We start from the raw sequence: 26,283 nt of genomic DNA, 5'->3' as shown, positions 1-26,283 counted from the left end.
GCTGGAACAATGCTGGAGCACACCAAAACTTCGAGCGAAGAAAGTGAACGGAGTGTTAAAATTTTGATTGTTAGTGTAAAGAAGGAGCATAAAAAATTTTGCATTAAAGGCAAAAAAAATAAGGTTTGTCTCAAAGCTTGCACGCGCATAAATTTGTTTTTTTAGTTTTTTCCAGAAATATTCGGTAAAAATCAGACTTTTTTCTCAAAATATCATAAAAATACCAAGTCTGGAATAAAAACAAATCGCATTTCGCATTTGTGACCCGCTCCCACAAAACCAGACATAAGTCCCTAAATTTGAAAATAGAGTTTTTGATGTCATCTTTTAGTATAGGACTTCAGCTTTCATTTGATACCAAAATTATGTTTCTGGGACATGTGGTCCTCATTCTACGGTCTTTCAACATTAAGGGGGGAAGCGACACATACAGAAAAGGCAAATGCAAGAAAAATGGTTCTAAAATGACATGTTAAGGACTTGGTTTGGCCCAGAAAATGCTAGATTTTGTGTGCTTTAGACATAAAAGAATATTTTGTTTTCAATGGTAGGTTAAAGTAAACATAAAAGGAATCTAAAAATAATAAAAACTGAAAAACAAAATCTGCAAGGTTTTTCACCCCTTTCCCAACTTTGACTCACCGTATCTCCAAATGGCTGGGTGAGACTTATGGCGGGTTTCGTCAGAGCGGGTCACATTTGTTTTCAAACCACTCGTGAGCTTTGAGACAAACTTTTTTAACAAAAGATTGTGCGCACATTTTAATTGTTAAGCTAAAGAATTGCGTGTGCAGTGCGTGAAAATTTTGAATCACCAGCTCTTAATAATTCTATAACCCCCCCTATTTTGGGTGTTAAAAAAATTATAACCCCCCCTCTTTTTGGTCTAAAAATTCTATGACCCCACCCCGTATATTTAAGCCCTCCCTTTCGAAGAAAATAATAGCCTTCTAAGCCCTGCAAAACCCAAATTTAAGGGGTCCAATGAGAATTTTAAAGGATCTGAAGTTCTTTTTTTGGTTTGTTTTTTGTACATGTATCATCAATGTCAAAATTTTATTATGAGCAACGCAGCAAAAAATTTACATTTAAGTACATCATTAGATTGATAAAGTTTACTTCAAGGACTGCTAAATATCAAAAATACCAATTTATAATCATTTGCCATAAAAATGTACACGTATATATAATATCGCTAATTTTTTTTTTTTTGGGGGGCACAAGCCGCTTTTTCGCCATTTTCCTATGGGATTTAAAACAATTTCATAGATATTGTGTGTACGGTACATGAGACTATCTGGCCTAAACTTTTCCGACATCGCCTTCCTAATAAATACTTGGTACAGCAGAGATACTAAAATAAATACGCTGGGATCGATTGAGGGGCACATACCCCGCACCTCTATGACGCCACGCCACTGGTCTGATGTGCTCTCATGTCCCAGAAAAAATACTGTCCAAATGCTCATACCCCACTTTAAAATGCTTTGTCATGAATGTCTTCAGTTCAAGTTATTTTAAAACCGACTAGATAAAGTACATCTTGATCTAGGTACCATATTTACTTTGAATGTCTAATGTCATGGTTTAAAGTCTAATTAATTCAATTGTCTAATATCAGTTCAAATTGTGTACATGTAATCATGTGATTATTAAATGATAGTAAAAAACCTTGTCGGCTTGTCCAGAGCTCCTGATTTTAGAAGTGCCTCATTGTAAGGCTCTCACCAGAATTCCAGTATTCAAGTAACGGGTTACCTGTTACAAAACAAAGGTTTTTGGGGGTTTTTTTATACAAAAATTGAAAGAAAGAAGGAAGTTATAGACCCTAAATTACTTGATATTCAAGGTTGGAAACTGGAGAAATAGAGCACTGCTTTTAATTCAATGTTTCCCTGTCCGTTCAATAGAAGCAAAATTAATTAAAATGTACAACTTTCATCCAGCAAATTTTTGTAAGTTGTCAACATTTCTCCAGTTTCCATTGAATAACAAACTTGTAATATTAGGGTCAATAACTTTTACAATATTTGTAAAAAAAAAGTGTTTTTTGGGTACCTGAGTACATAATTACCTGTTAGGTGACTTAGCTTAATTACCTCATTGTTTTCCTGGCAAATGCCGAAAACTATTAGCAATGTCAATTTTATGGGAAGACTGAGATTTTGTCAATTTAGCAACAAAAAAAGACACCTCCCTCCCTCCTCACTTTTTCACAAAGGTGGGACATTTAAAGTTTTGATTTGATGATGCCTTACAATGTATTCATGAACAAATGCAAAAAAAAGTCATTGAGTACAAATTTTTGACAAGAGGGTGTCATTAGGTACAAAAAAATCCATTTTGATTTTTAAATTTTGCCACATTTACAATGCATATTTGGTGTTCCAAGAAGGGAATTTGTTTCTGCAAGAAGTTTCTGCAAACTTTATGGCATTTTGATGCTAAAGTTCTATTTATAAAAGGGGTCATTGGGTATGCTGAAACCAACAAAAAGCGGGGTCATTGGTAATGGGTAGGTCATTGGGTAATGGGTATATTTGACCTCGGAAAATGGTCTATAAAACAAACATACAGTCACTTCAAAAGTTGAGTCTCCTTCCCCATTCAGTGGTGGTGCCACCGAGGGGAGGGGTGTGGAGGGCCTTGACCCACAAACTTGAGCTTTTCCTCTGTAGTAGTGCCTTCGAGTCAGAACCAAAAATCATCAAAAATTCCCCGTTTTTGGGTCAACATATATCCAGAATGTGCTGATTTATCTCCCCATTTTATTTTGGCCCCTAAGTCTTAAATCATGTAAATAAATTTGATTTTTTTTAAATGTATTAAATTTTAATCAATTTTAGGCTACTAATGAAAACATTGACATAAAGTGATGAGTAACAGATGAATTTTTTGTCTTGTCAAAAAAAAAAAAATCAACTTTATTGTACATTTTGTAGGCCTAGTTGTGTAATCACTCATCCTGTGCTTAAACAAATTTGATTGTACAATAATTGATTTTAATTGTAATACAAACAGGAGTTCCCATTTTGCGGTTAATTAACTAGAACAATATTTACTCAAACTGAGTTTATATAGTCCTATAATGATTAATAATAAAATTCAAGCATTTTGCTATGCATCACCAGCTAAAACAGTTGCCCACAGCAAGGATTATATTAGGATTATTTGTTTGATTGTCCTCCCAAATGTTCGGACAATTTTTTTTCCCATTGGAAAAAATTGTCTGACAAGAAGCTAATTTTCAGCATCTCAAAATCTCCCAGCAAAACCTGGTCTTTTGAAATTGAAATTTTGTAAATCAAAAGGTACAATTCATTGCCCACTATGAACACATGATAAAAGTATACGGTACTGAAAGTTTCTTCAAACAGATAAACATGTTGCTTTTGCAATTATTTTGTGTCGGTGATCGACTTTATCTAGTCTGAAGGTGTTCTTGTTTTACATTTAAACTAGATACCAGCAAACTTGGCAGAGACACCGACCGACCTATGTATCAAAAGTGGTGTATCATGGACAAGGAAACGTTTTTTGTTTGGCCATGGCATAAAAACAAATACATTTTAGGAGAAATGGTTATAAATTTAGAACCTTTTGAAAAAAATGATTTGAACTTAAAAAAAACATAAGAACGTTACATGATCCATTCAAAATGTTTTTCAACATAATTTGTGTTTACAGGGAGGTGGTGGAAGTAGTGATCATACAAGTTACTTGCATGAAAAGAATGAAAACCATGTGACCCTTATGTTTGGTCTCAAAGAGGAGGTGGGAACGCTGGCTCGCTGTCTCAAATTGTTTGAGGTAAGGAAACTATGAAAAATGATTGATTGCTTGATTCTTATTGATTGATGTAGTGAGTGATTGTGTGATGGGGTTAATGGACAAGTCAGTGTGAGTGGATTATTGAATGAAGGGGTCTTGTGTGTGAGTGACTGAGTGAGTTGGGGTGTTAGTGATTATGGGGGGTGGGTGAGTGAGTGAGTGAGGGAGGGAGGGAGGGAGGGAGGGAGGGAATGTTAGTGAGGAGGGGTGGTGATGTGAGGGAGTAAGGGGTGCTAGTGGGGTAGGTGAGAAGGCATGCGAGTAAGTGAGGGAATGTTAGTGATAAGGGATGGGTGGGTGAGTTATTGAGAGGGTGTTAGTGAGGGTGGGTGTGAGTTAGTGAGGGGTATCTTGGTGTACTAAAGATTATTCCACTAGTTCAAAACATTATTTTGTAAATTAAATCTAATGCTGGAACTAAAATTTGCAACTCGCTTTGCTACGTTGCATCTGATTGATGATGTTGTGATGGCAGATGTGATGACGTCAGTGAGGGGTGTTAGTGAATAGTGGGTGGTGAGTTAATGAGGGGGTGGGTAGGTGGGTGAGTGAATTTAGGGGTGGGTGAGCATGAGGAGGAGGGGTTGTGAAGTGTGCGAGTAAGTGACTGAGTGAGTGACTGAGCAAGGGGTGCTAGTAAGATAAGGGGTAGATAAGACTAAGAAGGTGTTTGAGTAAGTTAGGGGATGTTAGTGAAGATGAGGGATGGGTAGGTGAGTTAGTGAGGGGTGTTAGTGAATAGTGGGTGGTGAGTTAGTGAGAGGTTGCGTGGGTAGGTGGGTGAGTGAATGTATGAGTAGGTAAGCATGTCATCAGGATTGATAGAGTGATTAATTATAATACAAAGAAAAATTCTCATCTCAAATCTAACAGCGAGTTTGAATGAATGAGTGATAAATGTAGTATGTGAGTAAGTGACTAAATGAGTGAGTTAGTTAATAAGTTGATAGTTAATAGGTTACTGAGTAAAACTGAGAGAAAGTGAGTTTTATTGTGAAAGTGATTAATTTGATAGATTGATTAATGAATTGATCGACTTGTTTGTCTGTCTGTGCATTGATAAAAGAATTAACATTTGTTTAATATACAGAAGTACAATGTGAACCTAGCTCACATCGAGTCACGTCCGTCCAAACGCATCATCGGAAGCTATGAATTCCTGGTAACATGTGAGAAATCATCTGAAGACGTTGATCTTGTAAAAGCCATAGATGAGCTCCACAAGGAAACCAGCTACGTGCATGTATTATCACGCTCTCATGACCCGAATGCAAGTAGGTTATCAAGATTAACCCAATCATAATTTTCACTGATTTTCCTTGTAATCAACATGTATCCCTTTTAAAGGGAATTTTTATTTTGTGTATGTTTTAGTCATGTCTCATATAAACAGGTGTTGATAGGGTGGTCTTTGGTGTTTTTGTAGAACTCCATGGACCCATTTCTACTTCAAACTTTAAAACAAGCTGTATCCCCAAACCTTTTTAAAGGTCTGTGGGCCTCAAGAACTGTAACTAAATCCTTCCCTGAGTTTTGTAATCAGTAGTGATTATCTATGGCAACCAGACTGATATATAGATAATCTAGCCATGTTCAGGGAAGTAAGCAACTGATATGCTATTATGACCAAAAAATGGATCATATTAGCTCATATTATAGGTATATCTTGCAGTGCTTCACATCATTCCTATGATGTCTTGCAATTCAGGGAAAATGGGGGGGGGGGTCATTCCTCCAAACATTTTCACCCTCGCAGATTTCACTACACAATGTCCCCTCCAAAATGTTTCCTCTAGGTAGGAAATCCTGTGTAACTCAAAAGTGCATTTGTTGCAGGAATCCATATCCCCTAGTTCTGAGCAAGATTTAATACATAAACCAGGGGACATTTTTCTAATGCCCCTTATTTCCTTGCTTGCTGCCTGCTGGTAAGTCTTGACTGTAACCTGATACAGGATCCCTGGAATAAGGTAAGGTCATGAGACCCAATTGTTTAAGGGAGTCTGATGTATAAAATAAATGGGACAGTTGGGTCCCGGAGGGTTGGTTATCAATGGGATGTGGTGGGGGGAGAACCCCATTTCTTGGTTCGTAATATGTGACAAAAGTGACTAAAACTTGTGATGTTTACTTTTGGCCAGTTACAGATGAAAGTTAACTGCATTTAGGTCCATTTTTGCAGAACATTTCAATATTTTGGTACACATCTGCCTGGTAGGCTGCTGAAATGTCGGCCCATTTCAGAAAAGGTGCTGAACTATTAAAAGGACTAGCTATTGATTTAATTAATAATGGCAAGTTTTGAGTAGTTGAAAGTGTTTGATTTTGGATACTCTTGCCAATATTTACCATCTAGGGTAATATAATGCTCACACATAACAATTTTTAGTCAGCTGGTCGAAGTAGCGTGTTAATATCTTAAGGCTCCTTTAGCATGATGATATAGAAAAAGTTCATAAACACAAATCTGTCTTATGCTGTTTCCTATAATAATATGATACACTTGATTTATTGCCATCATGGTCGGTTTCCATGTCTGAGTCATTGTATTAGGAAAAAAAAGATGGCCTGAAAATATAGATTTATTGTTTCCTGGATTTTCTATAAGGAAATTAAGCCAACTACACTAGAATTGAACCAAATGAAAAAAAAAAAAGTTTTAGACATTTAATTTAGAAAGGAAAATTAGTTTTACTCTTGCATTTATCATAAGTTCTTCACATAAAACTAGGCACTAGAATGTATTTGGAAAATATTTGAAATACAAACACGGAAAACCAGTAACATGTTTGTATGGAAAACGTGCCTAGCAAACACAAAAATGTTCTTAATTTAGCTTTTATAATTTTGGTCAAAATATTTTTAAAACAGGATAATATAAAGGGTCAAGAAAATGTTAATAAGAAAAACTGGAATATTTTTTAAATGTTGACAACTTGTTATTTTTGCAAAATTATGTTTTGCAGCAAGTTTTCAAAAATGTTTTTGAATGTTAGTAAAACATTTTTCAGTACTTGTATTTAAATATACCAGACATTTTAACATTTCCTTTGTGCTGTTGTGGTGGGCCTAAGTACCTTACAGTTTTGAAAGTGTTTATTTCTTTGTGCTTTTGAGAAGAAACAACAACAACACAAATATAAACAAACCCAGATTTGTGTGTTAAATCACAACAGTGGTCAATAGTGACAACTTAAGACATGGAAGCCTACATATTCTCTAGCAGGGGCAAAAATAACCTGCAAATGATCAATTTGATCCAATAAAGATGAAAGCATTAGTCATTTTTGTTTTAACTTTGACATTGAATTTGGGGTTGATTAAATAATATAAGACAGTTATTATACAAATACAACATGTTTTGAGGGGAAGTAGTCAAAACTACTGGTCCCGTGGTGTTGGATGATTTGACTACTTCCCACGCGTCAGCGGAGGGAAGTAGTCAAATCATCCAACACCGAGGGACCAGTAGTTTTGAATACTTCGAAATGGAACATGTTGTATTTGTTTTACTATACCTCATAAATATTTTCACTATCAGGGTAAAATCGTAAGCAAAAGTCAACACACACACCAGTCAACGTGCCGGCCAGCATGGTAAATAAGCTTAATATTTTGCTTACCTGATTTTATTGGAAGATTTCTGTTCAATCAATTTACATTTTGACCTATATTATTCTAATTTTCTTTTTAACATTCCATAAATAGCATTTTGTTTCATAAAATGTCAAATTCGCGTAATCTCGGCAAAATAACTGCATCAGACGCCATTTTCACGATAAACGCGTCTGCAGAATCGCCGTCTGAAGGAACAGTGACGCGGGGTCGAGACACCGTGTGGTAGTAGGGTGCGGAAGTTTTACTACTTCCCGCATGCGCCGTAATTGCACAGGCGCGGGAAGAAGTCAAAATACCGTACTCGGACGCTGGCGTTATTAACCAATAAGATGTCTGGATTACCTAATAAATATGTATGAGGTATAGTAATATGTACTGTTGACCAACATCCTCCCAAGGGGAAGGGGAAGGAGCAGTTGCTGTAGGATGCATACCAATTGTTCTGTACATGGAGATTTGGACGTTGAGTTCCTACGCATCGGAACACAAAGAGGAGTAGATGTAGATATACCCTTACTCTGCTGAATAGGGCTGCAAGCTATAAATACTATGCAATGGTTATTAATGAAGTTGTAAATAAGTTAGAGTTCAAAATAAATAAAAATAATAATGCTGCTTCTCCAGAATAGGGTAGGATCCCCATTACATGGTAGGGTGGAGGATACAATTACTTAACCCACACAAGACTTTACATAATTATTTACATTGCTAAAGTTTGTTTGGATTTTAACTGGTGAACAGTCCCCATAACAACTTGCATATGTGCTGCGCCCACTGTGTGCAAGCCATTCTACACTAGTATATCAATACAAGTTAGTCTTACTATTTTCGCCAATTGCATATACATGTATAAGGTAAGTCAAAAGTTCTTATGCAGCAATTTGGTTTTTTTATCAATTGATGCTGCTGTAAAAGCATGCTGCTTTGCCCACAATTTTGCCAGGTCTTGAAATGCAGCATTCTTTTGGTTGGCATTTAAAAGTGCAAAAAGCTTTAAAGCGTGCTTTGAGTTTGGAATAAACGAGAGTCAAGATATGTGTAAGTGAATCAAGTTTGTTCAGGTGCTAAGCCTTATAAGCCTACCACAAGATCATATCGTATATGATATCATAATATACGAAGTGAAAATCTAATAACCTATCAGTGTAACAGAGGCTTAACCAATTTTTTCGGTCAAGGGGGTCAAAGTATGGTTTCATTTACCATTAATGATCTAACTTCCTCCTCCTGATTTAGCCAGATTGCCAGAAATAATTTCTAGCAGTGTCCCTTCTGATTCTATTTACCCATGCAATCTCCCTTTTAAAAGAATCCTCTTTCCATTTTCATTTCATGCATGATTTTTTTGATCAATTCCTCAGATTGTCTATATAGAGTTATCATATCGATTACCGCATGTTACCATGGCTACAGTAATACAGTACTCAAACTAAATAAGGTACCAGATACAAGATTCTGTTTGCAAAATTTGTCTAAATATCAAAGTGAACAGGTCTAATTGAGCACTATATTCTCTTTTTGTCAACAATTCAAGACAATGCTGACTGATATTGATTTTAATTTTTTTACACAAATCAATTCTGTTTTGCGTATCTGGCATCCAGTGCGACTCATGGCACGAATCGATTTGGGTGATTTGCGTCCAAATTGTGTACCCGTTATGTTATTTTTCTACAATTATATGCAATCAGAGTCTTGTAAATTAATTTCTATGACCTTATTTATTGAGCACTGTAACACATCTCCATATTCTGATCCATATCTCAATTCTCTATACATGCATGTTTTTCCAGAAGGATCAGCTGTTGGTACGTCAGTCAACACAAAATTTTGAATAATTAAAGTAAAAAAGACGGTATAATTGAAATACTTTTGTACTCCATGTTTCAATATGGCACAAAATCTTCACCGAACACTTCCAATTCAATAATTTCACACACTTTTGTGGATTTGTATATTTTGTTGACACAGACAGACCGTACATTCATCTTCCCCTGTTCACTATTTTCATCATTTTTTTTTCTTCAAAATTAAGTATGATCTTTTGGTCTTCATCTCACCCTGTTTTTTAGTTGCTTCTAAATAAAGTACTTTTGAAAATTTAGCAATATTTCCTAAAATCAATTAAGTTTCATGTTCATATAGTAAGCAAAAGATTTTGTGTTCTAATCAATAGCAGGACACAGCCATCAGTGGAAGCACAGTGTTAGTTATCTTGTTCGAGAGTGCTTTGTGTATAAATCAAATGCAATGGAGCAAACTGCAACTTTTGAATTTGCATCTCTTGGGTTTTTGAATCATTGTATCTTTACCTCTTGAACGATTTTAAAGAATGGGGTCTTAAATTCGAGCTAAAAGATGCAGCTATTGGCTGTTGTTTCTAATTATGACATATCTTGTTTAGGATACAGGGGTGAACATAACTGGTACCTTAATTCTTTTGCTTACTGTACATGCATAGAACAACATTCTGAAGGCAACATTCAATACTAACTCAATTCCCTTCATCTGCCATCAGTCTGAACATTTCTCCACAAACCATTTATGTTAAAGGGGCTGTGTAATAATTATGAGCAGGGGGGGGGTAAAATTTCCAAACAGCGTGCCAAAAAATACTTGGCCCTCTAGGCTTGCCAAAATTGCTTTCCCCCTCTCTGCCTGACAAAAAATCTTTGCCCCCCCCTTTCATATGCCAAATTTTTGGGATCCCAATTTGCAAACTTTAAATAGATATATATTACGAATGCGAGTGCAGCAAGCAAGAAAATTCGCATATTTAAGCGATTTTGTATTGTTTTTCTGATCCTAAGCATTTGAGCGTTTTATTTTAAAAGGTGCCAAAATCGAAAAAGGTGCCAAAATCGCTTGCTCTCGGCTTGTCAAAAACTCATTGCTCCCCTCTCGACTGGGCAAAAACTTCTTCACCCCCCAATTGTATCCTCCCCAGGGCACATAATCATTGCACAGCCCTAAGTTACATGTATCAAATTCCTTTGATATCATTTAAAAAAAAAAAAAGCAGAAATGCATGCCCATATTTACATCTCATTTTTTATGCTAAGATTGGAAACAGCAAATACTAGTACATCATGCCATGCATTTCAATTCCATTTAAATCTCTCCATGCTTTCATTGCTCTCATGTCATTTGATCACCCTCATTGCTTGTAAATATTTGTTCCCAAATATATTATTACATTTCTTATCTGTATTTTGTTTAGTTATAGCATTTCATTGTTATATCTGTAACTTTTATATTATTTATTCAGTTGTAGTTATTTTTAGTTTGACTATTTGGTTTTTTTACATGTGTTTCTCTGTTTACTATTAGTACTTTTTTATGTTGTCAAATATTTGGTGTTGATTAGTTTATGCAGTGCACTAAAGGTAGAGACATAATATAACATTGGTTATTAAATTTATAATTTTCCTTGTTGTTTGTTTGAAAACATTTTTTATAAGATCCAGTGTACTATTATTTGTACAATTATGAGATTTGGAAAGTTGCAAATTTTTGCCATTGTTTTGAAGTCTCTCAAAGTACCTTGAAGTGAAAAAGCCAAACTGAGGCTTTATTCCAAAAATTCAGGTGACCACAATTTGCAGGAAGTTGTTTTCTTTAATTTGAGATATCAGTGGTGGCAAATGATGCAGAAATCGCCAACTTATAAAACAAAAACTGATGGAAGGTACAAATTCATACCTTCCATTTATACCTTCCGTCAGTTTTTGTTTTTTAAACTTGATGATTTCAACATCATTTGCCATCATTGATGCCTCAAATGAATGAAAACACTCTTGTGCACATTGTGGTCACCTTGAATTTCAGAATCTTCTTTTGCTGTGGGATCAGGTTATGAAACTGGTGCCTAATATTTGTATGTTGTATGTTTTATGTTTTACTAATTTCACCATATTTCTATCAGACATTTAGTGAAATCTTTAGTTTACCCATAAACTGGATGATATTCTTGATGATTGGTTTGTCCACCGACTCAAGTTGACCCAGTACATATTCTATACATTTTTGCAAACATAATGCATGTATATACATTGTACATCATTAGAGATTTAGTTTATCATGCAACTAATATCACATCTTTGTTTTTCTCCATATTTACTTTGACTTTTGCATCAAATCCTCTCATGCTACCTCCCTAAAAACCAAATGACTGGCAATGCATGGCAAACCCCAAATCCCAAATATGCTTCAACTATGTGCCTCACAATTGCATCGCTGTGGCCGCTTGGTCTCCACGAATTACCGGCTGTTTTTGCTGGCTTCGAACCGGGCCATGCTGGGAACCGGTACCACACTCACCTATGGTGGTTGCCGTGACCTGCACTTTTGCAATTGTACCACTGTGACAATGTTACCATGGTTACAGCACCAAATACATGTAAGTTACATTGTTGATGAATATGTTTTAGTACATAAGTGGTGGATTCGGTTATAAAGTAGGTACAGTAGCTGGTTTTGCTAATTGGTTTGGGAAATTATTATTAAAGGTGGTTTTGTATTATACTAAAAAGATAATAACAAACCTTTGGGATAACTTTATTAAAAGATAAATAATGTAGTATTTTGTAAATAACACAGTTTTTTAATTGAATATTGTGTGGTAATTATTTTCCTTGAAGGTAGGTGCTACTATAGAAACAATCAGACAAGAAAAAAGTTACTTATTGTAGAAAACCAAGTTACAGTTTTTCTACATGTGACAGGTGCAGTCCTTTTAATTTAGCCAGGGGCGGGTAACTCTCCCAGGGGCTAGCTGGGATTGCTAAATACTAAAATAAGTTGAATGTTTAATATGTTTTGATGTAAACTGGGGGCCCTTGCCCCCCGGGGGGATCACTCACATAAATGGTCTGTACGCATGCGTGACCAAAAAAAACAAGTAAAAGGGGGTGTTTTTTTTTAGGCAAGGCAAGTTACGCGCGTGACGCGTTTAGGGTCTAAAAAACAGTGATTTTCAAGAATAAGGGTAGTTTTCTGAAACTGGACAACTTGTTTAGGGTACCTTTTCAACTTTTTGGTAAATTATGAGTCCAAAAAGGGTACATTTGTTGCATTTTCACCAGCCAAAAACTCATTAGGGGGTAAATTCTACACTAAATTATCTTATTAAGGGGCTAAATCTGCTGGTAGGGTAAAACTCGTTTAGGGGGTGTTTGAAAAAAATTTGGTCACGCATGCGTAGTGTGCGCATATTTGAGTGCCCTGAATGCTCCCCCTTTGCCATGTATATAACTCCCGGATATAACTTAGATAACTTGTTTGAATTTGGGAAATTTGTATGATAGTATTAACTATTATTATCAGTAGAATTTACAGCAGCAGCAGGGCATGTACACAAGTTCTTGGAAGGTTTCCAGGGTATCAGATGACATATGTTACAGCCAGAAGGCTCAAATATGTTTTTTCCAATACCTTGTCTATTTTGTTGAATTTAAGTAATATTATCTACTTGAATGATATCCAACTGTTAGCACTATGGACCACAATGGCCTCATCCCAATGCCATAGTTCAATAACCTCAATTAAAAAACCAAGAGTGCAAAAATTGACCTCAAGTTGCGGAGTATGAGTTTTTGTACCCAAATTTTCAAAGGTCATTCAATAAATGTACAAATGTATAATGGTTAAAGAGCTGTGTACTAATAGATGAGAATGTTTTGGATCCTAGTGTAGGGAAAAAAAGGTTGATGCCCGGGTCACAAATGGTAGATATGCTTCCATATGTAAGTGGTACCCATGCAGATTGTCAAGCATTTCAACATTGGATCCTAAATGGCATATTCAGGGGAGGGGTAGCAAATTTCACCCCTTATTGGCATAAGATATTAGATATTTTACGCCCTAAATGGCATAAGACAAACCCCCAGATGAGTAACTATTCCAGAGAGAATACACTGGAACTACACTAATTCATTTTCTTTGTTCAGGGGTTTGGTTTATTACTCGTGTACCGAACCATCTCCAGAACCATCTCCAGATCAGATCATGAACACTCTGCAAATAAGTGACCCTTTATATGTCGAAGACGGGTTGAAATATTCATACAACCCGAAACAACGAACATTAACAGTTAATAGCCTAAAAAAGTGCCCTTTTCCTGGAGGTGTCGTCATGTCGAGCAGGTCAAAATTTGACCCCTTTTCAACATTTTTTGTGACAAGCATGCTTACCAAACAAGTGAATGCAATTTTATTGATTTTCAGGCCGTTTGGGGCCATTTTACTTTCAGCCCAATTTCACGCTGTTTTCAGGGTTTTCTACTACTTTTCGGGGTATTTCACAAGCATCAATCATTTAGTGTGTTCCCTTGCTAGACGATAGGTGACGGGTTGGGTGCATCACATCATCTATGATCACATGGTTGCATGATATCAAGATAACCAAAGGTCATTGCATTCAAATATACATGTGTTATCATTCAGACATGTGTTGTCTACTGTTTTTTACCCATACAATTCTACACTAACTAAGTATCAAAGGAATAAAGTTTGTTACTTTGCTATCTCAACCCCGGATCTCAACCCCCAAAAGAAAATTTTAACCCCTACCCCCTACCCAAAAAGATTTATACAAAGACCATTCTGATATGTACATGCATGTGTATGGTGTATAAAATACAGGTGATGTCATCTAGTTTCGACAAGGACAGCGTTGCAACATCAATGCAAAAAAAATAATAAAATTATTTGAACACACATAAAAAAATTCTATTTTTTAATATTTTTAATCTGCATATTTCAAGGCCAGATCATGTGTGACATATTGCAGCCAGGGGCTCTGAGGACATATGTTGTAATTTTGACTCAACAAGACTTTCACTATTTAAAAAGTCTATGCTTTGGCATTTAGAATTTTCATTCTCAATACTAAAATGCATAAATTGCACTTTTGAGAAAACATACTTCATTGGTGCACTTAAATTCCAGCAGGGATCCCTGATTCCAGTAAGAGTGAACACGCCACTGATTGCAGTTGATATTCCCAATCCCGCCAATACAAAAATTAATACGGGAAATTTGTGTGCTTGTTTTTCGAATAATTATGATGATACACATGACACCAATATCACAGTAGGTTCAGTGATTGTTTCTGAACAGTGCTGACAGTTCAGTTCAAATTATTATGTCAACTTCCTGCCCTAGCAGAAATTCTATACAGCAAGAAGTGTATCAAAAGTGTATCAAAGTGTATTAAAACTGTATCAAACAGCAATTTAATACAGTTTTGATATACAAAGGTGTATTGAAAATGTATCAACTGAAAATATAAGGTATCAAAACTGTATCAAATACCACCTAACTGTATCAAAAATGTATCAAAAGTGTATCAAATTTGAACTTAGTTAATTTTGGCCATGCTTGTGGTGTATCAAAAGTGTATCAAATTGAACTTTGCAGTTTTTCAGTGTATGTAAAGTGTATCAAAGTGAACTTTTTGGTGCTAGATGTATATCAAAAGTGTATCAAATTGGACTTAGTCAAATTCTGGCTGCATACAGTGTATCAAAAGTGTATTAAATTGGACTTTGCCTGTTTTTTAGTGTATGTAAAGTGTATCAAATTGAACTTAGTTAATTTTTGGTGTCTAGAGGTATATCAAAAGTGTATCAAATTGGACTTAGTCAAATTCTGGCTGCATACAGTGTATCAAAAGTGTATTAAATTGGACTTTGCCTGTTTTTTAGTGTATCAAAGTGTATTAAATTGGACTTAGTTTATTTTGGGTGGCTAGAGGTATATCAAAAGTGTATCAAATTGGGCTTTCATAAACTGACCTTTTGTAGTGTATCAAAACTGTATCAATAACTGATCACATGTCTAGATAATGACTCATCATTTTCAAATTTGCCCATGTGGCATGTATGCAGTTAACACCAGGATTTGCATTTGGAAATGTACTGTATTTTAGAGCAAATTATGGTGTTTTATTTATCATGATGATGATACAAACATGCTTGTAGACTGCACATTAGGTTACAATGTAGTTGTAATCAGGGACTGTGATTAAAGAGGAAATATCTGACTTTGTTCTGATAAGGTAAGCTTACTATATATTATATATAGGGCCTCAATGTATATGTATTAAGCATGAATATAGCACATGCCTGTATAGTAGATGTTATTGGTAGCCTTTTTGTCTCTTTATTGAGGGTAACAACTTCAGTGACAAGCACTGCATTCCAAGCAGGCCTTCTGATGTATGTATGTTCCATTTTGGTTGGGTTTTGCTTCTTTTTTGCAAGACTTTCTCACACATTTATCCTATTGCGTTGTAATTTTGAACGTTGACAGGGGAAAGTGCATTGAGCTGCTCCGTGATGGGGGAAAGTGCTAGAGGTCAGCATTAGCAGTAGAGGGCAGTGTTGAATTTGAGCTTGATTAGACTAATTTCAAAATTTGACCTTTGACCCCTTCACTTTGGGGTCATTAATGTTTGCAAATATGTTTAGATCATGTACGGATAATTCTTGTTGAATTTGAGCTTGATTGGACCAATTTTGAAATTTGAAAAACTGTATCAAAAGTGTATAAAAACTGTATCAAAAGTGTATCAAAAGTGTATCAAAAGTGTATAAAAAAGTGTATCAAAAGTGTATCAAAAAACTATCAAAAGTGTATCAAAAAAACTATCAAAAGTGTATAAAAACTGTATCAAAAGTGTATCAAAAACTATATCAAAGGTGTATCAAATGGCATGTATCAAAATAGGGCGGTCCAGCTGGCCAGCATTAGAATTGGAACGCTGATTTGATACAGTGACATATTTGATACACTTTTGATATAATTATGTATAAAATGTGTATAAAATGAAAGGATAAGAATTTCAATGCTAATTTGATACAGTTTAAATTGGTACGCTGATTTCATACAGTGACATATTTGATACACTTTTGATATAATTATGTATGAAATGTGTATGAAATGAAAGGATAAAAATTTCAACGCTAATTTGATAGTTTAAATTGGAACCCTCATTTGATACAGTAACATATTAGATACACTTTTGATATAAATTATGTATGAAATGTGTATGAAATGAAAGGATAAAAATTTGAACGCTAATTTGATACAGTTTAAATTGGAACCCTGATTTGATACAGTAACATATTCGATACACTTTTGATATAAATTATGTATGAAATGTGTATGAAATGAAAGGATAAAAATTTCAACGCTAATTTGATACAGTTTAAATTGGAACCCTGATTTGATAGTTACATATTTCATACACTTTTGATATAATTATGTATGAAATGTGTATGAAATGAAAGGATAAAATTTGAACACTAATTTGATACAGTTTAAATTGGAACGCTGATTTGATACAGTTACATATTTCATACACTTTTGATATAATTATGTTTGAAATATGTATGAAATGAAAGGATAAAAATTTGAACGCAAATTTGATAAAGTTTAAATTGGAACCCTCATTTGATACAGTAACATATTCGATACACTTTTGATATAAATTATGTATGAAATGTGTATGAAATGAAAGGATAAAAATTTGAACATAAATTTGATACAGTTTAAATTGGAACCCTCATTTGATACAGTAACATATTCGATACACTTTTGATATAAATTATGTATGAAATGTGTATGAAATGAAAGGATAAAAATTTGAATGTTAATTTGATAGTTTAAATTGGAACGCTGATTTGATACAGTTACATATTTCATACACTTTTGATATAATTATGTATGAAATATGTATGAAATGAAAGGATAAAAATTTGAACATAAATTTGATACAGTTTAAATTGGAACCCTCATTTGATACAGTAACATATTCGATACACTTTTGATATAAATTATGTATGAAATGTGTATGAAATGAAAGGATAAAAATTTGAACATAAATTTGATACAGTTTAAATTGGAACCCTCATTTGATACAGTAACATATTCGATACACTTTTGATATAAATTATGTATGAAATGTGTATGAAATGAAAGGATAAAAATTTGAACGCTAATTTGATACAGTTTAAATTGGAACCCTGATTTGATACAGTAACATATTCGATACACTTTTGATATAAATTATGTATGAAATGTGTATGAAATGAAAGGATGAAAATTTCAACGCTAATTTGATACAGTTTAAATTGGAACCTTGATGTGATACAGTGACATATTTCATACACTTTTGATATAATTATGTATGAAATGTGTATGAAATGAAAGGATAAAATTTGAACGCTAATTTGATACAGTTTAAATTGGAACGCTGATTTGATAGTTACATATTTCATACACTTTTGATATAATGATGTATGAAATGTGTATGAAATGAAAGGATAAAAATTTGAGCATAAATTTGATACAGTTTAAATTGGAACCCTGATTTGATACAGTAACATATTCGATACACTTTTGATATAAATTATGTATGAAATGTGTATGAAATGAAAGGATAAAAATTTGAATGTTAATTTGATAGTTTAAATTGGAACGCTGATTTGATGCAGTTACATATTTCATACACTTTTGATATAATTATGTATGAAATATGTATGAAATGAAAGGATAAAAATTTGAACGCAAATTTGATACAGTTTAAATTGGAACCCTCATTTGATACAGTAACATATTCGATACACTTTTGATATAAATTGTGTATGAAATGTGTATGAAATGAAAGGATAAAAATTTGAACGCATAAATTTGATACAGTTTAAATTGGAACCCTCATTTGATACAGTAACATATTCGATACACTTTTGATATAAATTATGTATGAAATGTGTATGAAATGAAAGGATACAAATTTGAACATAAATTTGATACAGTTTAAATTGGAACCCTCATTTGATACAGTAACATATTCGATACACTTTTGATATAAATTATGTATGAAATGTGTATGAAATGAAAGGATAAAAATTTTAATGTTAATTTGATAGTTTAAATTGGAACGCTGATTTGATACAGTTACATATTTCATACACTTTTGATATAATTATGTATGAAATATGTATGAAATGAAAGGATAAAAATTTGAACATAAATTTGATACAGTTTAAATTGGAACCCTCATTTGATACAGTAACATATTCGATACACTTTTGATATAAATTATGTATGAAATGTGTATGAAATGAAAGGATAAAAATTTGAACATAAATTTGATACAGTTTAAATTGGAACCCTCATTTGATACAGTAACATATTCGATACACTTTTGATATAAATTATGTATGAAATGTGTATGAAATGAAAGGATGAAAATTTCAATGCTAATTTGATACAGTTTAAATTGGAACCCTGATTTGATACAGTTACATATTTCATACACTTTTGATATAATTATGTATGAAATGTGTATGAAATGAAAGGATAAAATTTGAACGCTAATTTGATACAGTTTAAATTGGAACGCTGATTTGATAGTTACATATTTCATACACTTTTGATATAATGATGTATGAAATGTGTATGAAATGAAAGGATAAAAATTTGAATGCAAATTTGATACAGTTTAAATTGGAACCCTGATTTGATACAGTAACATATTCGATACACTTTTGATATAAATTATGTATGAAATGTGTATGAAATGAAAGGATAAAAATTTGAATGTTAATTTGATAGTTTAAATTGGAACGCTGATTTGATGCAGTTACATATTTCATACACTTTTGATATAATTATGTATGAAATATGTATGAAATGAAAGGATAAAAATTTGAACATAAATTTGATACAGTTTAAATTGGAACCCTCATTTGATACAGTAACATATTCGATACACTTTTGATATAAATTGTGTATGAAATGTGTATGAAATGTGTATTAAATGAAAGGATAAAAATTTGAACATAAATTTGATACAGTTTAAATTGGAACCCTCATTTGATACAGTAACATATTCGATACACTTTTGATATAAATTATGTATGAAATGTGTATGAAATGAAAGGATACAAATTTGAACATAAATTTGATACAGTTTAAATTGGAACCCTCATTTGATACAGTAACATATTCGATACACTTTTGATATAAATTATGTATGAAATGTGTATGAAATGAAAGGATAAAAATTTTAATGTTAATTTGATAGTTTAAATTGGAACGCTGATTTGATACAGTTACATATTTCATACACTTTTGATATAATTATGTATGAAATATGTATGAAATGAAAGGATAAAAATTTGAACATAAATTTGATACAGTTTAAATTGGAACCCTCATTTGATACAGTAACATATTCGATACACTTTTGATATAAATTATGTATGAAATGTGTATGAAATGAAAGGATAAAAATTTGAACATAAATTTGATACAGTTTAAATTGGAACCCTCATTTGATACAGTAACATATTCGATACACTTTTGATATAAATTATGTATGAAATGTGTATGAAATGAAAGGATACAAATTTGAAGCATAAATTTGATACAGTTTAAATTGGAACCCTCATTTGATACAGTAACATATTCGATACACTTTTGATATAAATTATGTATGAAATGTGTATGAAATGAAAGGATAAAAATTTTAATGTTAATTTGATAGTTTAAATTGGAACGCTGATTTGATACAGTTACATATTTCATACACTTTTGATATAATTATGTATGAAATATGTATGAAATGAAAGGATAAAAATTTGAACGCAAATTTGATACAGTTTAAATTGGAACCCTCATTTGATACAGTAACATATTCGATACACTTTTGATATAAATTATGTATGAAATGTGTATGAAATGAAAGGATAAAAATTTGAACATAAATTTGATACAGTTTAAATTGGAACCCTCATTTGATACAGTAACATATTCGATACACTTTTGATATAAATTATGTATGAAATGTGTATGAAATGAAAGGATAAAAATTTGAACGCTAATTTGATACAGTTTAAATTGGAACCCTGATTTGATACAGTTGCTTATTTGATACACTTTTGATATAATTATGTATCAAATATGTATGAAATGAAAGGATACATTTCATTTGATACTTTTTGATACATTATCTTGGCATTTGATACACTTTTGATATGTATAAAATGTGTATGCAATGTTAATTTGATACAGTTTTGATACATAAAAGTGTATGAAATGAGGGTTCCAATTCAAAGCCTTTTATTTCATACATTTTTCATACGTATCAAAAGTGGTGTATCAAAAGTGTATCAAATTTCAGCCAGGGTGATGTCAAGTATTGATTTAATATAGACTATTTATCCCAATTTATGTATTATTACAATCATTTGTTCTTTTCATTTATCACAAATTATTATTTCATACAATATCAATCTGCCACTTATCACTTTGTATAACAATTTATTATACATTGTGTATCAATAGCCCAAGGCTACATACATGTGTACAATGTACAAAATAGTATCGGAATTGTGAGTGATATTTTATTGCATCATGGTTTTGTGAAAAGTGTCTATCAGGATGTTTGTTTTATTGTAGTTCAGTGAATAGTGAAACCTAAATCAACCGTGCAAATTTCCTTAAAACTGGCTATTCCATTTGAAATATATACACCCCATATAAACTTTAATCCTTAATCTTCCACACAGGGAGTGTGAATTCCGAATGGGGTTACCTGAATAGGTGATTCCATTTGAAATCTATTCCCCCTGTGTGGGAGATTAAGATCATATCTTTCATGTGGGGTGTATGGAGTTCATCTGAAATAACCCAATTTCACTGTGAGCGAGATGATCTCATTTTAACGGCAAAGTTCAAAAACCCCTATTCAACACTGATAGCTCAAAAGTTGACTTCACATTATGGAGTTTTTGTACCCATCACAATCAAATGTCATGCTATGCATGTAGAAGCCTATTGGGGTTAATGAACTGTGTACTGATAGATGAGCATATCATTGAATTCATTTGATTTTATATTGATGTACATAGTTTTATGGGGTTTTGTTGGAATGATTTTCTGCACCAATGATCCATAAACCAAATTTTCCTAAAGTTAGAAATGAATTCCTGAAGATCTCTGAAGCTAAAAGGTTAAAAAGTGCATGGTAACTTGGAGACAGCCATGTATGTGAACTGAACTGTTTCTACACAATTCTGTACTTAGTTCTTGGGAAGTGGGGGTCTTGAGTTGAGGCCATGTACAAGTTTGCCCAGTTTATAAGATTCCGAAGAGGAGGCCTGAGGCTATCACATCTTGTTTTGAAATTCTGGTTTGATTGTGTACTTTAATGGACTAAAATATCCTGTGAAAAGTAGAGCCTTTTCATCTGAGACGATGAGATGATAATACTTTAGGTATTATCGTCTTTAAAAAGTATTATCGTCTCAGCTTTTCATTAACTTTTGTTGCTCTACTGAAAAAATATATTTATAATGGTGTATCCACTGTTCTTGATTGAGAAGAAAGTAATTCTTTCAATAGTTCTGCCCTTAGGCCAAAAAAAAATATTGTTGTGTTGCCCTCAAGTGGGAAAATGGGAAATTGTTGTGTTGCCCTCAAGTGGGAAAATGGGAAAGTTTTTTTAAACCTTCAGTTTGTAAAAATCCACTCAAATATTAAATAATGCTTCTTCAATTAGGGACATTTGTCAATTTTGACTTCTGGATACCTGTTAGACATCAATTAAAGACTAGTCTTTCAATAAAATATTAATTTTAAGTGAAAAACATTGATTTTTTGAACAAATCTGTAAAAATCATTATTCAAAAAAAAAAAAAAACCCGACCCTGATTTTTCAGGATTTAGGGTCGAACGGTTGAGGGCAACACAACAATTTTTTTTGGCCTTACCATGGCATCCATGGTGTTCAAAGTGTGATGACTTTTTAAAAAGGAGAGATAGAAAAAAAATCATATACCCTTGGCTTAAATAAATGTTAAAGCAAACATTTTGACAATCTGAGATATTTTAATTTGCTTTATATTACCCAGGTCACCCTAGTCCAAACAATTACTCTCAGGTGGCTCATTATGTCATTATGCTCAGGAGTCCCTCGGGGATCAGTAATATGCCCCATTACCCATAGACATGGAAATGTGGTTGTGTCTATTATGTATATTGTGGCTTGTCAGAAATAGCAGAGCTATTTATAACTAAATTACTATGCACTTGATATTGCTGGTCACATTGGCCATAAAATATTCTTCAGTCATAAAGCTTGTTTCATCATATAAATTTGTATATATTGGCTTAGGAAGATATTCAACATTTGGGCTGCTGAAAATTTGGCAAAATATAGGTCACAAACACTCATTTTCCTTCTATTTTATCAAAAATGTTTAACTTCACGTAGGATGATTGGGGGGGGGGGCTGAAAGGTATTCCACCCCTGCACCAAAATTATTGAGGGGGCTGAGCCCCCAAGCCCCCCTCCCCTGGTTCCTAAGCATATGGTATACAACGTAAAATTTTTACAGAATTGATTTTATCATATTTATATGCACCTAATATTGGGCAAGCAAGTAGATGTTTTTCGTTATACATGTAGTTATATACACTTTATTGACATTTAATATTAGTAATAACTGTAGTTTCATATAGTTTCTGAAAAGGCTATTATTAGAGCTTATTAGATATTTTGTTTATAGCTTTTGGTGGGTTTAGGCTAGTATATATAATTAAGATATTTGAAGGAGGATTTCGTGATCCTAGCATCCTCTTTTTATGACATTTTTCAGTACATATCCACGAAAAAAGCCTATTCCCAAAATTTCATTTGATTCCGATTTTATGCGTTTGCGAGTTATGCATGATTATGTGTATTACACTGCTCCATAGACAATGCGTTGTAATTTCGTTCTGGTGCACCAGAACGAAATTCAAATTTCACGATATCTTTGCAAAACGAATTAATCTGCAAGAAATATTTTGTACATACACATTATGTAGCCAGAGGTTTCCAGTGATATAAAAATCTCAACTTTTTTTGAGAAAAGTGGGGGGATGAGGCTGGGGATCACGAAATGCCCCTTTAACATTGCTCTGTGAAACTGTGATAACATATCATGGTATTTTGTATGAGGGTGAGTACTTTGTGCCCATCCATGAACACTTTTTTGTTCAATACAGATGCTAGGCCCTTGAAACTCAATTGCCTGTTCTTGTCACCCGCGCGGGCATTATGAAACTTTGCCTGCATTTGTGAACCAAGAATCCGAAAAAAATTCATTATATGGTAAAATAGTACTGATGACGCAATCAGACCAAGCCATATATACCCAGGGAATCGTTGGCCGGGCCAACGTCACCTGTGTAGCTAAACGCTGGGGATCTTCTGCGTGGCATGCGAGGGGTCCGATGTTCGAATCCCGGGGGTGCCAAGTGACTTTCTTCTTCATCTTCTCTCCTTTTTCGTTCCTTCTTTCCCTTCCGATAGCACAAAAACCACGGGTAGGTTTAGGGTTAAGGAATATGCGTTAATTACTGGTGTTTTTAAATAATTTCAAGGCATTGAAGTCTTAGTGATTATTTTGAATAAAGTCAGAGCTATTTGGGTCAAATTCCAGAAGTACTTGGCCTGGTTTGTGGATACGAATGACATATTTGACACCCAGCGGCCAAATTATCGGCCTCTAAAAGGGTCTCAGAATTATTTTGATTGGTTATACAAAGAGGTCTATATTATCTATGGAGCCAATCAGAGATGTGGTGAGAATAGTAAGTAGGGCCCAGGCAGTAGGGCTGAAAGGGACTAAGTGTAAATCTGTAGATCTAAAGACTCTATGTTGATTGGTTACTCAAATGATTATATCATTTTATTAACCAATCAGGGGAACTGTGAGAAAGGCAGTTAGTGCCTGTCATGGTGTGGTTACGGTCAGTAATAATCCAGTAATGTTGTAATCCTTGTGATTTTGTTTGGCAACTTTTGAAAATTACGACTAACTCGGTGATAAGTGTCAAGTTAAGGGCTCATATTGAAATTCCCTTACACAGGAAGGTGTGTGCCATCCTGCAGCTTTCCTATGCTAGCTTTCTTTTGTTAAAATCCTGTGTGATTATAACACTGCCATTAGCCACTTAAATTAGGAGCACGCTTTCCTGGGTTGTGCGATGAGCCATAGTCAGTTTGTTTTCTTCCCATTCGTCATGGACCACTTCAAAAGGCAGGGTGTATCACTGATGCATATAATCCATTAATCCGTTTTATGACCGAGCTTTCCTGAGGCGTGGGCTTAGCGAGGGGAATCCTGCCTTCTTTCTGTGTGAAAGCGTGGTAGGGTATTTCAATATGAGCTCTAAGGTGTACAGCTCAAAATAGCAAATAGCATATCACCTGAACACTATATTCCGTTAGGCCTCTGTTTATTTCATCTGATAATTTGTTGTATTTCCTTTTCCTTTTGCAGCACCATGGTTTCCAAACAAGATGCAAGACATAGATGAGTTTGCTAATAACATCCTTAGTTATGGATCAGAGCTGGATTCTGATCACCCTGTAAGTTGAATCTCAACCATATTGAATCATTTGTTCAGATACTGGTTTGCCCTTTCCTAACATAATTGCCTTAAGAAGGCCTATATCAGCCAACAACATCAAGACATAGATGAGTTTGCTAATAACATCCTTAGTTATGGATCAGAGCTGGATTCTGATCACCCTGTAAGTTGAATCTCAACCATATTGAATCATTTGTTCAGATACTGGTTTGCCCTTTCCTAATATAATTGCCTTAAGAAGGCCTATATCAGCCAACAACATCATGCCTAAGAAGCAGAATTTACTTCAACCTGAAAATTGCAGAACTTGTTTAGAGATATGAGCAGGTTTTCTGCATGACTTGGTCTAATTTTGCCACAGGGCAAATTTGGTCTACTTCTGTCAGATGTCAATGCAAGTACCTTATTCAACTTACACTACAAGATTCCTATTGGGGCCACCTGCACAGGTACACCATTGCCACTAATACTTTGCTGGTACTGTGCAGTACCATGGGAGAACTAGTGTAATACCACTGCTGGTGGGTTCTGTGCAGCAGCAGCATTGGTACAATGTAGGTACTTTTTGTTCACCAGTCAGGTATCTTGGTGACAGTGTACTTAATTGTGAAGGCAACCCCAATAGGAATCTTGTAGTGTAATTAGGATCCCTTCCCTACTAGTTAAGCACCCTTGATGAACTTTTATAACAGAGATGTGTGCCATAAAGTGTAGGGTCATGTACCATTATCTGCTGATCCACACTTCTTCACTACTTTCTCTCAGGTATGATTTTAATTTTGTTCAATGGAATTTGGCAATTTTTATGAGGTCAATTGTTCAAAAGTATTATAGAAGATGCACATGTTTGTCACAGACAAAGTTATCACTTTTTGGCAATTTTCTGAATGATTAGCCTTTATCTTGGGACTTTTTAGCACCACATGATTTTTTAGACAACAAAACAAAAACCACCATGGTATACCAGCTCATGTACTTTTCAAGTAGGGTCGGTCCTGTGGGATTTATTTGTTTCTAAAAGTGATGCTAAAAATTCAAAGAAAGCTTGAAAAATCTTAAAATTTTTACAAATATTTCTTTTCTCAAAACATTTCAGTCAAAATCAATCCACTTAGAAATGCCAAAGCATGGTTGTTTTACTTGCCTACAGCTTCACAAATTTGAGCTTTTAGAATGCTGTTTTTCAATCACCTCACATATTTTTATGTTGGTTGCAGGGTTTCACAGATACTGTATACAGAGCACGGCGCAAGGAATTTGCAGATATTGCTTTCCACTATAAACAGTAAGTACCACTTTATACATTGTTTTACCTCAATTTCAGTTGTGACATCACTTTTATGCTAATGCGTTGCAAGTGGTGCCTTTAATGTGCGTATACTATACGCTTTGTGGAATTTGG

General features: G+C 34.0%; 1 protein-coding gene across 2 annotated transcripts in view; it reads left to right on the top strand.

Annotated features, from left to right (window-relative positions):
• The window catches only part of LOC140166419 (protein henna-like), a 51,073-nt gene that overhangs the window by 11,886 nt on the left and 12,904 nt on the right, over window positions 1-26,283 (top strand). The window contains exons 2-5 of one of the 2 annotated variants that reach the window (XM_072189874.1): window positions 3,688-3,810; window positions 4,922-5,105; window positions 24,791-24,879; window positions 26,099-26,166. In XM_072189874.1, the coding sequence (XP_072045975.1) occupies window positions 3,688-3,810; window positions 4,922-5,105; window positions 24,791-24,879; window positions 26,099-26,166 (464 nt within the window). Of the gene's footprint in view, window positions 1-3,687; window positions 3,811-4,921; window positions 5,106-11,439; window positions 11,849-24,790; window positions 24,880-26,098; window positions 26,167-26,283 lie in introns of those variants that run through there. The other variant, XM_072189875.1, reaches the window with a different exon arrangement.

The sequence above is a fragment of the Amphiura filiformis genome, chromosome 12, assembly GCF_039555335.1.
Source record: "Amphiura filiformis chromosome 12, Afil_fr2py, whole genome shotgun sequence".
Lineage (NCBI taxonomy): Eukaryota > Metazoa > Echinodermata > Ophiuroidea > Amphilepidida > Amphiuridae > Amphiura > Amphiura filiformis.
Note: the sequence above shows the minus strand (reverse complement) of the source record. Positions and strands in the feature narration are given on the sequence as shown.